This window comes from Neomonachus schauinslandi, chromosome 5 (genome assembly GCF_002201575.2).
Source record: "Neomonachus schauinslandi chromosome 5, ASM220157v2, whole genome shotgun sequence".
NCBI lineage: Eukaryota > Metazoa > Chordata > Mammalia > Carnivora > Phocidae > Neomonachus > Neomonachus schauinslandi.
Genome location: NC_058407.1, coordinates 102,166,422 through 102,179,489, shown reverse-complemented (window position 1 = coordinate 102,179,489; position 13,068 = coordinate 102,166,422). Strand labels below are relative to the sequence as shown.

Here is a 13,068-nt window from a genome sequence, read left to right as displayed (position 1 = left end):
ACGGTTCCCTTTCTCTTCAGTTAATTAATTCTTGAAGTTTATTTATTGTTATGGGTTTGACCACTGAGCGTCAAAGAAAAGACACTCCAAAGCGTCGAACACATCCAAGAGATACACCCCGCCGCGCGTGCAGCTCCAAGGCTCCCGTAGGAAGAAAACAGCGTTTGGAGAGGAGGACCCGGATTCAGACCTCCAGCCCGGGCTTGCGGTTGCCCCCGGCAACGATCGTCGGGGAGGGAGCGCGGCCATCGATTAGTAATGTCTGGCGTCCGTCACCGGACGTGGGGGCGGGGGCATGGCTGGAGAAGGAAGGCCTCCCCGGACTTGCGGTCGCCGCGTGTTTTCGGTTGCGAGGCGGCTCGTTCGTTCTGCGATCTATTGAGAGTGGCTTCCGACAGCCCTGGGTTGATGTCGGGGAGGGAGGGAAGATGGCGGCCGTGGCGGCGGGCGGCCTGGTGGGGAAGGGGCGCGACATCAGCCTGGCGGCCTTGCAGCGCCACGACCCCTATATCAACCGCATCGTGGACGTGGCCAGCCAGGTGGCTCTGTACACTTTCGGCCGTCGGGCCAACGAGTGGGTGCGTGCGGACGCGACGGGGCCGTGCAGGCAGGGGGAGGGTGGGGACGGGGGCGTCAGACTCGGGGCTCCAGAACCCAGTGAGGGGGAGGAGACGCTGACGCCCCGGAGGTGGATGGAGGTGGATGGTGGTGGATCACGGCCTGAGGCCGAAGTTGTGGCAACTGGACCCCTGGGCCGGGGGTTTTGGGGAAGAGGGAGGCCGCTCTGAGAAGCCACCTGAAGTTGGGGAAAGGACTTAAATATCTACGATACCCCACGTGGGGAGACCGGACCGATCAGGGACGGGACCCGGAGAGCTGAAGGAAGGAGGGGGGCCTGATGATTTGAGGCCGGAAGACTGATGTACTCCGAGAAAGTAAAGCGGGATTCTGTTACAGTGAAACGTGGCTGCAGGGGAGGCGGGGTAGGGAGGAATGAAAAAGCCGAGTTATGGTTCTGGAACATCAGTCTTAGATGGGACGAAGAGAAGTCAAACCTTGATAGAAGGGGAGAAATTGAACTTGTGAACTCAGGAAATACACCAAGAAAAGAGCAAACATCGGGAAATAGAGGACAAAATGGGGGCTGGGTCTAACACTTCGAAGGGGGCTGACGCTCTTGGAAAGATCATTACACTACAGCCTACCAAGACCAAAATGAGTCTGAAATTTGAGTCCATTTGGGAGCCGAATTATTTAGTGCACTTCTCAAAACAGAAACCCAATAAATGGCAATGGGATGAAATTTAATTTTCCTCACAATTACAATGGGGTAGGAGCATAAGACACTTGAGTCCTTTGCAGGAATTACTGCGTGTGATTCTGTAACCCACCCACTTGAATAGAGAGAGATGTAATTTTTCTTTTCCTCGTTTATGATTTTTGTCCCAAATAATAATCCATCCATTATATAACCATTCATCATTTTAAAATAAGTTAGAAAACAATATAAAGAACAGGGCGTGGATGAATGGATTTCAGGTGATTTTTTTTTAATGTATTCTCCAAGACATCAAAATTCAATCAAGGAAAACATGCATATTGAACAAATTCATATATTTTTTAACATTTACATAGCCTGTTTCTCTAGTCTAGTGTGGACCTTGAGCAGTCTGTAATAAAAAATTCACCTGAAAATCATTAACAAAAATAAAAAGATTAAAAAGAAGGTCCTAAAATGGGAGAGAAGAAAATAGTTTTGCCCTAAGTTCTTAAGTGAGGAAATTTGCTGGAACAGAGCAAGGAATTTCGGCCTGTACTCCTAGTTGTCAAGCAGAAAAGGAAAACAGGGAGATATCTTCAATATTCACCATTATGTAATAGAAAGTATACCACTTGGGTCAGCAGAGAGGTTATTTCCTACTAATTTTCAGGGGAATTTGTCACCTGGGTCTTTATATAAAGGACATTGAGCAATGTACTGGATGATTTCATCAATGGCAATTTAGAAAAAATACAAAGATATTCTACATATTGTATTGCTATTATACTGCTCTACAAAAAAAATGCCAAAGGCATAATGTGTTAATTCTGTCAAGGTAATCTTGTAGGAGATAAAGGATCAGGGATGTACAGTAATGTGAGCCTACTTGACAGTGGGATTAGAGTATGGAGAATCTTGAGAAATTGTTAACATGTAGAGGAAAGAATTCCTCTTGGAAAACAATTGTCTGCTATAAGCTTTTGACAGGATCTCTGTGATAGATACCTGTTCAAATAGTTAGAGGTTTATTAGATAGCCAGTGAAGTCCTTCTAAAGCCTCATCAAAAGGCAGAAGTGTCACAATGCATTATTTACAGGAGTTATGTTTTCCTGCTTCCTGGACTTGTTGCCTTCACACAGGGCATAATTCATTCAGTAAAAGGTCATTCTTTCAAAGTACTAATCTTCAAGGCTGTGGTAGCCAGAAAAAAGAGACCTAGTTAGATGCAGAGCAGTTGCTGAGGGTAAACAGTTTGTCGCCACCGTCTCCATATGCCATCACTCAGGGCCTCTGGATGTGAGCTTTTTGAACATAAACCTACTGAATTATAAAGAACATTCATGAGATTGGTGGTGAAAGTATATGCAAGAAAGCAGATGGGAGGTAAAGGAGGGGAATTCTTACTACACTAAAATAGATGAAGAATGACTTCAGGCATTCAGTGCAGGAGATATTAGGAATGAAGGGTAGACAGAAAATGAGGTGCTTGAAGGAAGGATTAAGAAAGATTATGTCATGACCAGAATAGGAATTTAAGATCTAGAACTACTTCCCATTCATTATCTCGAGACTTCTCCCCCAAAATACCTACATGTCATTTGAAGAATATATTTTCACTTCTTAGTCCTTAGAGTAGTGGTTCATAACTAGTTTTGATTTTGTCTCCAGAGAACTTTTTGCAGTATGACCAAAATTTTTGGTTGTCACACTAACAGGGAACATACCACTGGCATCCAAAGGATAGAGGCCAGGGATGCTGTAAAATATCCTACACACAGGATAAGCCCCCATGACAAAGATTTATCTGGTCCCAAATGTCAAAAGTGCTGAGCTTGAGAAACTGCCTTAGTGTGACTATTGTCCTGTTTCTAGCTAGTGTTCTAAGTTTCCTATGTATCAAAATCACTTGGGAGTTTTGAAAAGTGTAACCTGCCAGATCAGTATCTCTGGATGTGAAGTCCGGGCATTGCTGTTTGTTAAAGGCTTCATATAGGTGACTTAGATGCTATGCATGATTGAGAGAGAAAGGTTTATGGGGATAAATGGAGACCTACTTTTTCATTGTATTAACATAGATAATTAGTAATATAGAGCTTGCTTTGGGTTGTTTCAAAAGTGTCAAATACTGTGCCATCCCAATAATTTGCCAACTAGCACTATTTTATATTCCATCATCTTAAATTTTGAACTGCTTAATTTTTTAATACATGTTAGATTTTATAATAGAGTGTAATATTAAATCATTAAATTGTACTTTTAAAATTTTAGCTAAAATTCCCCAGAACTATAAATTAATAATTTAACAAAGAAGTCCTCCTTGGCTGGAGGACCTAAGGAGGATCTAATAAAATCTTGTTCTAACTATACCCCAGAACCCCAACCCTGAGCTTTGCCCAGAAAGAAAAAAAAAATCTGGTTACCCTTGGATCTGGAGGCACCAGGAAAATGCATGAATGTGAGCTGTTTCAGCCTTGATAGATCAGAATTTACATTTCCAAAGCCCCTTTTATCCATGTGTAATAGACCACTTAAAATATGTTTTTGTTTTTTTAATCGAAAGATCACAGTGGTATAGGCTAGTTATCTCTTTTCAGTGTAGAAACTGAGACATAGAATAATAAACTAGTTAGCCCAGTATGACCTGGCAAGAACCCACTCCAGGTATTCGTAATCAAGATTTAAGAAATCCCCTATACACTTTAGTGCTGATGACAATGCTCCTGGTGGGCAAAGTACGGAGTGGATTTTGTTTGGTGCAGACTTTCCCAGTTATGGGTCTGGATCCCAAGGAAAACTCTCCAAAGATGTTGCTTGATGTTCATTGTACAGGGAGACCGGGTCTGTGGTATTGGGCTGTGGGAGTCTGGCCCCTAGCTAGTCAGGGGAATTTCAAACTTTATTTAAAGACCTGTTGCAATTGAAGATGGCCACAAATTCTTTCACATTTTTCAATCAAGAAGTGGGGTCCAATACCTTGAGGGCACTATGCTAAGTGAAATAAGTCAGAGAAAGTTACCAATACTGTTTGAACTCACTAATATGTGGAATCAAAAAAAAAAAAAAAATGGCTTGTTACAAGTTGGAGAATTTCAGGAGAAACATGCCTTTTACATTTCTGATTCTAGATTTTTCAAAACTAAAATGGGGCTTTAAGGTCTTTTTTTTTTTTTTTTTTAAGAAGTAATTTCCATTGCTACTTCATGGAGGAAGAAGGGAAACAGTCAAAAGTTATTAGCTATGTGTACTGATCCATAGAAGCAGGTTTGGATCGCTAAGATAAAACAGTCTAAGATCAAATACTGGAAGACAGGAAAGTGTTTTGGCCTTGGAGCAAGTGGTCCTCACGATGCACCTAGACTCTTCTCCAGTTCCTTAATCTGTATCTCTGTTTCAGCTTCTTATCAATGTAATAAATAATACCAAATATTTCATTTTTACACATTTTTTCTTGAAGGCTCTGTGGACTGTAAATACTTGCCAACTGTACCAGTTGAACTTTAGGAATGCCCACAAATTTTTAGACTTGTTTGGGTAGTATTTATTGTTCTATAGCGGCCATTTTCTCAATGATTAATATTGTGGAAGTTTTTAGGTAATTCTTAGCACTTAAAGTGCACCCAGGATATAGATTTCTCAACAGATAAGAATTAACCCTGTTTGTTTACACAAGGAAAGATAAGTAATAATGTTTCTGTATTTTTTTTTTATTTTGACTCAGTATTTTTCAAAGCACCTTGGAAAAGGGCCACATTTGAGAAGTAAGGATATTTTTCACAGGACGCTGTAGTGATTTATACGAACTTTATAATAAATCCATTTTAAGGATGAACTCTAACTTTCTTCCCAATGTTTATGTATTAGAGAAAAGACTGACTAAAATTGTTTTTAACTGTTATAAATTCTTTATTTCTAACTGCATATTCTATGATGAGGATTAAAATCCTCATTGTTGCTAAGTAATTTACTCTTAATATCCATTTGCTCTTAAAAAACAATGTTTGGTGATGTTTGACACAATTTGGGACATCGTGGATTTTGACTTCAGGACTCCTAGTACAGTTCTCTGGGCAAAGGCAGCAGTTTTCACATAGCGTACATCAGAATCACCTGACAGCTTAGTGAACATGAGGTTGGGCATCACCCCCACAGTCTGAGTCTGTAGGTCTGGGAGGAGCCCAAGAATTTGCATTTCTATCAAGTTCCCAGGTGATGCTGATACTGCTGAATGGGGGACCATGCCTTAAGACCCACTGAAGTAAGGTGACCAGGAGAATTGCTGAAACTACTTGAGCATGTGAGAGGATCATGCTTCCAATGTTTTATGTGCCTTTAAAAAAATTACCATGTAATATTATACCCTTGTTCTTAAAGAGTGTATTTTCCCCAAAACTATAGAGTACTTAAATTTTGAATGATTTTGGTAATAGAGATTAATAATAAAATATTAGGAGGTTAGATAGAATGGTGAAACTAAAGCATGTAAGTAGCAAAAGTACCTTTTAAATTCCGAATTATAATAATCTGATTACTAGTTAAAACATTTTTTTTTTAGTATGCATTGTACTGATGAACATTTTCATCAGGGCCTGGGCTCCTGTCTTCAGAGAGATGGAAGAGAGCCTTTCCAAATGAACTGAAATGATAGTTTATCACTTTCACTTTACCATTTAACCAGTTTCTCTCAGGCAGATTTCTTGAGTCCAAGCTTGGCAATGTTTCTAACTTGATTTCAAAGATGCAAAATAGACTCTAAATATTCCACACCACGTTGGTGATTAATTTGTCTGAAAACTACAGCATTGTTGCTCTCTTCTGTGTTGTAGTCAAAGTAGGATTATTGACAGATCATCTGCTCTCCTAGGTGACAGGATATGGCAAGAGAAAATGAACCCAGACAATAAAGAGAGGGATAATGAAATGCGAACACCAGTGACTGCCGCAGCCACGTACCCAGGTCACAGGGTAGAGGAGAAGGCAGCACACTTAGCATCTCCTCTTTCAAAGGAAATGCGTGGAGCGTATTTGTTTTTGTATTACTTTAGCCAGAGGTGTGTTGCTGTCTCTGTCTTTGGTAAAGAGAGATAATGATGGTTTATTTCGTGAATGACAAAAGGAGAATGGCTGCTTCCTGCTGCCTAATCAGCGGAGCCACAACCTGGCTAAGAAACTGCTTTTTTCCTTTCCCTAAGAGTAATCCCTCCTGTTACATGGATTGGCCTTACTTGAAACTGAATGTTCTCTAACCTCTGTGCAAGTTACTATTAATGAAGAGAATATACAGATTTTGCTGTTTGTTTGTTTTTTGTTTTTTTTTAGGAAAAGACTGATGTGGAAGGAACCTTATTTGTTTACACAAGGTAAGAGTATTTACCTTTATGAAGAAACTGACAGTCTTTGAAAGAATATTTTAACTCAGTTGTGTCACTCTTCTTCAAATGTAGTTTTATTTCAAAGAGAAGTGAAAAATCCTGAATCTTAGTTTGAAGTTATTAGTGATATAAGGAAGGGAATACTAATAATGTCACCTGGTATAGTACGAGGAATACTAATTTCAAAATGTAATTTAAACTCCAGTATTGGTGAGCTTAAATCTCTGTGTTCTTTTTAAAACAGTATTAAATATTTATCCTTTAATTCAAATGAATGGTACAGAGTCCTTGAATATAATGCATTGGCAAGAAGCTAGAAGTACACTATTAAGAATATTAGATTTTTTAATCACTATTTGGAAAAAGGTTTTATTGGTCACCTCCCCACTCACCTGCCTTTGACTCTTTAAAGACGTGTGCTCCAAAACTAAAGATATCTTTGAGTCCTCCATTATATAGCTAATATAGAATATATTTCCGGATAAATTTAATAAATTCATGTTTTTTGTCATTTGTATCAGAAATTGTTAATATCACATAGTATGTATATTGTCTTAATACTTAAGCATTTTATTCACATAAACATTCACATAAACTGTCCATCATTGTCACTGGGAGGACAAAGATAAAATACAAAGGCCTAGTACAAACCCTTTTAGAGCTAACAGCTTCATTGGGGAGACAGAAAATGCACATACACACACACACACACACACACACATATTTTTTTTAGACATTCACATTTAAAGATAAACCCCCCCAAAATAAATAAAAATAATAAAAAAATAAAGATAAGTCCCAATAGATAGCTTATCCTCAGGGCCAGTTGAAAAGTTATAAGCAATGAATGGGCTGCTATGATTATGGAAGGCTGTATAGAATTGGTGCGTCCAGAGTAGGCCTCAGGAATAAGGTAGCACTTAACTTGCATAGAGGAGGGGAAGGGCTGTCTCCACAGGAAGAATGGCAGAAGCTGAGGCATAGGACCTAGTTTGGTGAAGGGACAGTAAGGAAAATTACTTTTGGCTGCAGAGAGTTTATACTGGTTTATATCAGTTAGAAGACAGGGTAAAGAAATTTTGCTGGCTTAGAATGTCAGACCAAGGATTTTGAAATTTATTTTCTTAGCAGTAGGGAGTCACTGAAGGTTTATAAACGGGGAAGTAATAGAGTTATAGCAAAATGTGTGGGGAAAGTCAGTGTATTAGCATTATGAGGATGCACTGGTTCTAGAAGAAGTTAGGCTTAGAGAAGACAATGAGAAGATTATTGCAGGGGAGTAGATATGAGATGATGGGAGTATGGGACTAGAATGGTAGAAGTTGAGATTGAAAAAATTTCTTGAAAGATTGCACGTATAGAGGAAATGTTAATATTTTAAAAAAAGCTAAGATGTTTAAATAGACAAAGAATGACAGAATCGTGAGCAGTATGGAAGGATAGGAGGTGGAGAATCTGGTTTGAAGATAATTTTATTTTGAAATAATGATTTTGGAGTAATAGCAGGGCATTCAAATAAGATGTCAGGTCCCTCAGGACAGGTTAGGGATGGAGATACCGAGCTTGGAGTCATCTGCCTTAAACTGGTCATTGAAGCCATGAGAGTACAAGTGTTCTCTGAAGGAGAAGAAAGTGATGAGGGCTAGTGGTTGAGTTTTTGGGGCCCAGAGATACAGAGAAGAGTCAGCCATACAGATACAAGCAACACGAGAACCCAGTTGCAGGCCCAGTACAAGCATGGCGGAAGAGTGTGTAGGTGGAGGCTGAAGCTACAGTGGGAGTGGAAAGAAAGGAATGGATGAGCAAGGCCATCGGAGTAGGTAGAGGAGATTAGTTTATTAGAAAAGTGGTGGGAGTGCCTAAGAGCCATTGGCTACTTTACATTATGTTCAAAAACATTCCAAAAGCACCAGAGCATACCGCCAAGTGAGTATAAACTCTTGAGAATTCTGAAGTGTGAAAAGAAAACCAAACAGATGACCTCTGACTTATTCCAAGCACACACAAAGAATGCATTTCTCATTCATTTCGTACAAGTATTACTCTTTTGAGACGTGAAAGAAAAGATGTATTAATATATGCTAATGATTTGTTTTAGGGATTTTTAGTAGGCCCTCTCTCTCTCTTTTTTTTTTTTTTTGACTGCATAAGATTAACAAATTATACAAGTATTTTCTCTTTTGTGCCCAAACCAAATGTAGGTTTGCATTTTCAAGTATTTCTTAATATACTCTGAGTTCCAAATGGAACTTTCAGTTCAACATTAGGCTGAGAACAACTCTTTTCCCTGTTCCTTAATCTCTTCCCCAAATCTAACTCCTCAAGAATAGGGGCTTTTCCCATCTCCCCCCACCCCCACCCCGACCCTTCCCTGGGTGTGGGCCAGCCCCCTCCTCCCCAGTCAGATAGATGCCAGATTCTAGCATATTGAGGTCTTTCCTCAGTAGAGAATGACAGAAAGCTCATAAAAGTCAGAAGGGAATTTTTAGTACAGGTAATGGAGCTGCTGGTGATAATATTTTGACTTCTGTTACAGATATTGCTTTAGAGGAACTGGCACATTCATCCCCTGAGCCTATTTTATAAATTATGAGATGGTATAGTAACCATACTATTAGAGAGGTAAGGTCCTGTTGTGATAATGAAATACTTGAAGAATCAAATTCTGATTCTGTATAAAAACACCTAATCCCATTTAAAAAATTATTTCTTTTCTTTATTTCCTCCCATGGCTTGCTTTCTGTAATAGAGAGTTCAGAGACACCCACTGGTGATTTTTGAACTTGACACTTCCAGAGGACCCTCTGTTAGAGATCTTGGGAACTCTTTTTCATTCTTCCTCAGAATTTAAGTTGAAATGATTATCATGATGCTTTCTAGTATTGATTATATGCCCACCACTGCTTTACCTTTTTGTAAAATAAGTTAGGCAAGGATTGCCTTCCATCAAGTTTAAAATTGGAGGTCTCAAAAGAAAATTCCGTAAGTAGTACTGTAGCTGTATTTTACTTCTTTAGTAGCATCAAAGGGTTAATGTGAAATAAAACTAAAACAAACACCTTTTCTTCCTATCGCTCAGAACATTTCTGTGGGTTGGTTACCCTGCTGCCCTAGTTTAAAGTAAATAAATGAATTCTGCTTGCTTCAGTTTCAGCGTAGAAGCATTTGGTGTTTCATTTGTCACCAGAAGTTGCACAGTTGGATTACTATATGGCTGTCACCCAAGAGTAGACAAATGCACACGTAGTTGTTAGAGTTACACTCTGTGTAATTTGGGCTCTTTCTGCCTGACAGAGAGTAGGCACTGAAGGTTTATTCAATGAAACGAAAAATAAAAAGTCACTAAATGACACATTTTTATGGAGAAAAACTTTTATAGTAGTTTATCTATGAAGTTGTTTCCTTTATGAGGAAAACAAAATAGCTGCTTTTTTTTTTTTTTTTAAGATTTTATTCATTTATTTGACAGAGAGAGGCACAGCGAGAGAAGGAACACAAGCAGGGGGAGTGGGAGAGAGAGAAGCAGGCTTCCTGCTGAGCAGGGAGCCTGATACGGGGCTTGATCCCAGGACCCTGAGATCATGACCTGAGCCGAAGGCGGACGCTTAACGACTGAGCCATTCAGGCACCCCATAAATAGCTGCTGCTTGAATTAAATTCTGTGATCTTTTAATTATACTGTATCTCATCACAGGTTCGTTGACCAGAGGGGCATCATTTCTCTAAGAAATTTTACAACTTCAATTTCAAACCAACACTAATATTTTCTATGAAAAATTTCTTTGTATGATTGTGATGTGCACCCTATACTAACTATCCAGATTCTTTAAAAGTATCTTTTAGTAATTTTTTTTAAAGTGGTTAATATTTCTGCCTTAAAGGAATTTACAACCTAGATAGGGAAGCAAGATATCTATGTACACATAGCTAAATAGGTAGGACTTGTGCCAAAGGGACAGCAAGGGCAGTCATGCTGGATGTATTACATATGAAGTAGTACATGAATTAGTACATTCGTACTGTTAGCCAATAGTAAAGAATCATTGCTTTGTATGTCTACAGTCTGCTTGCACAAAGCTCTCTATACATACAAAAAGGTTGAGAGACACGTTCGAATAGTAGTTCTACTAAAGTGTACTTCTGTGGAATAATTTGTCTTTTGATATCCTCCCCACCCCTTGTGATTTTTAGGTCTGCTTCTCCAAAGCATGGGTTCACCATTATGAATAGGTTGAGCATGGAAAACAGGACAGAACCCATTACTAAAGACCTGGATTTCCAGCTCCAGGATCCTTTCCTTCTCTACAGAAATGCCAGATGTGAGTCTTTCTTAATGCATTGGGTAGTTTTATTTCTGCAGTTTGGCCAAGTGTTTAAAATTGTATAGTAGATGTCTTTGTGTTTGTGTTCAGTATCAGTGACTCTTAGTGTCAGCGTCAGTTAACTTGGGAAATACGCATGTCCAGTTGAGGGAATCGCTTCTTCCTCGTGAAAGTTTCAATGAAAATGATGTCAATATGGTAATGTAAGTATTTGAACCCTGTTTTCTGCTGCTAGACCTGTTCATGTGAACCCATCGTAGATTTTAAACCTGGGTAGGGCTGGGTGAGGCGAATTCTTGGTCAGGAGACTGCAGAGGGACAGACACATGGGCAGGGCTACAGATACAGAATGAATGATTTAGCTAGTGGTACTTTTTCCTTGTGCATCACTTCAGACTGAGCATCCGCATAGGAAATTGGAGGAAGAAGGCCTATATTCTAGATTGCCATCTTTTGAACACATAGTAAATGAAAAACCAAAGTCCAAAGAGTTTTGGTCATTTAGAATTTCGTAAACTTTGTAATGTTGAAGTTATATTAGGTAACTAAATAGTCCTTGCCTGATTTGAAATGAGGTGTAGCAATCGTCTATCCAATATTCTGTCCCCATTTTACTCTTGTGATTATCTGACACTTGTGTTGGACTACTGGGCAGCACAGAAAAATTGATGAAAAATATATGAACTGCAGGAGCATCTCCATACACAGAAAATGAGAGCATACTTAAATATAAATTGTATGTGTGTGCACGTGATCTGTGCTTTGTGCATAACTTTAAGAAAGACCTTGCAGTTAAGAAATGTTTTCCATACATTTTCCACCCTGCTTTTGAGATCAAGATACAAGAATTTGCCAACTGTATACTATTCAGTGTAATTTTAATAATGAATGTAATACAAATAATATTTAATGTTTTAACTCCAGTGAATTTTTTGTTTTGAGATAAATATAGCATTTTAACTTATAATTATAGTCACATATAATCAAGTTGTCACGATAGGTGGTCATCTGTTATTTAGAGAATACAGTTAAGTTTTTATGAGAAAAAAGCCATTAAAACTGTAACATGACTTACCAGTGCTAAGTCCTGTGAAATAAAAATTTAGTAATATAGGGAAATATTTTGTTCTTTTCTCCTATTTCTTTGCTAGGAGTGTAGTTAAATCAGTTGTTAGTTTTTGAATTATTTGTGTGCTTATAGTTATGTCAGGTTTATTTATTTTTTTAGATTATTAGAGTCTATGTCAAATTAATATATAATTAAAACCCTAATAATATCCCAAAAATAAATATAAAATAAATGAATATTAGTGACTTATAATAGTCATTTTTGGTTGTTCTTATTTTGGTTAAATACTTGGTCTAGTCAGTATAGATAGTATTTTATTTTAAATTCTTATCACAGTATTACATATTATATATCATATCACATACTATATCAAAAATATAAAAATACAAACTTTCTTTAATGTGGTTGATTTTAAAAAATAGCTTTCTACACCCCACAGGGTTTATCTGGTAGGAAATAGTGTTTGGGTGTATTAAACATATCAAGCCTCGCCTTGGCTCCAGGCCTTGCCTGTCTAATATGGTAGCCCCTAGCTGCAAGTGGCCATGGAGTGCTGGACGTGTGGCCAGTCTGAATTGATCTCTGCTGTGAGTGTAAAATACATACTGATTTGCAAAGACTTAGTACCAAAAAAGAATGTAAAAAAAAGTCTCATTAATAATTTTATATTGATTTATCTGTTGAAATGATAATATTTTGAATCTATTGAGTTAAATAAAATATATTATTAAAATTAATTTCACCTGCTTCTTTTAATTTTTTTATTTAAAATTACATGTGTGGTCACATTTGTGGTTCACCTTATATTTCCATCGAACAGCACTGTTCTAGGCATTTTCATTTATTTTACCATATTTCATAATCACAACTTTGTAGGGCAGACATTTTCACTGTCATTTTGCAGATGAGAAAAGTAGGCTCAATGAGATGACAGACCTGACAGAAACCTGTAAATTCTGCTTTTTTTTTTTTTTTTTGCTTTTTCTACATCATCTGTACTATTCTCTGCACTATTAAACATGAATGCAAATTGAAAGCAGCCTTTT

At 38.1% G+C, this 13,068-nt stretch overlaps 1 protein-coding gene across 1 annotated transcript in view; it reads left to right on the top strand.

Moving 5' to 3' along the window:
• Positions 1–418: 418 nt before the first annotated feature.
• DCP1B (decapping mRNA 1B) overlaps positions 419–13,068 on the top strand; it is a 54,769-nt gene continuing 42,119 nt past the window's right edge. The window contains exons 1-3 of the mRNA XM_021690548.1: positions 419–578; positions 6,579–6,619; positions 10,823–10,950. Of these exons, the coding sequence (XP_021546223.1) occupies positions 429–578; positions 6,579–6,619; positions 10,823–10,950 (319 nt within the window). The 5' untranslated portion in view covers positions 419–428. The remainder of the gene's footprint in view (positions 579–6,578; positions 6,620–10,822; positions 10,951–13,068) is intronic.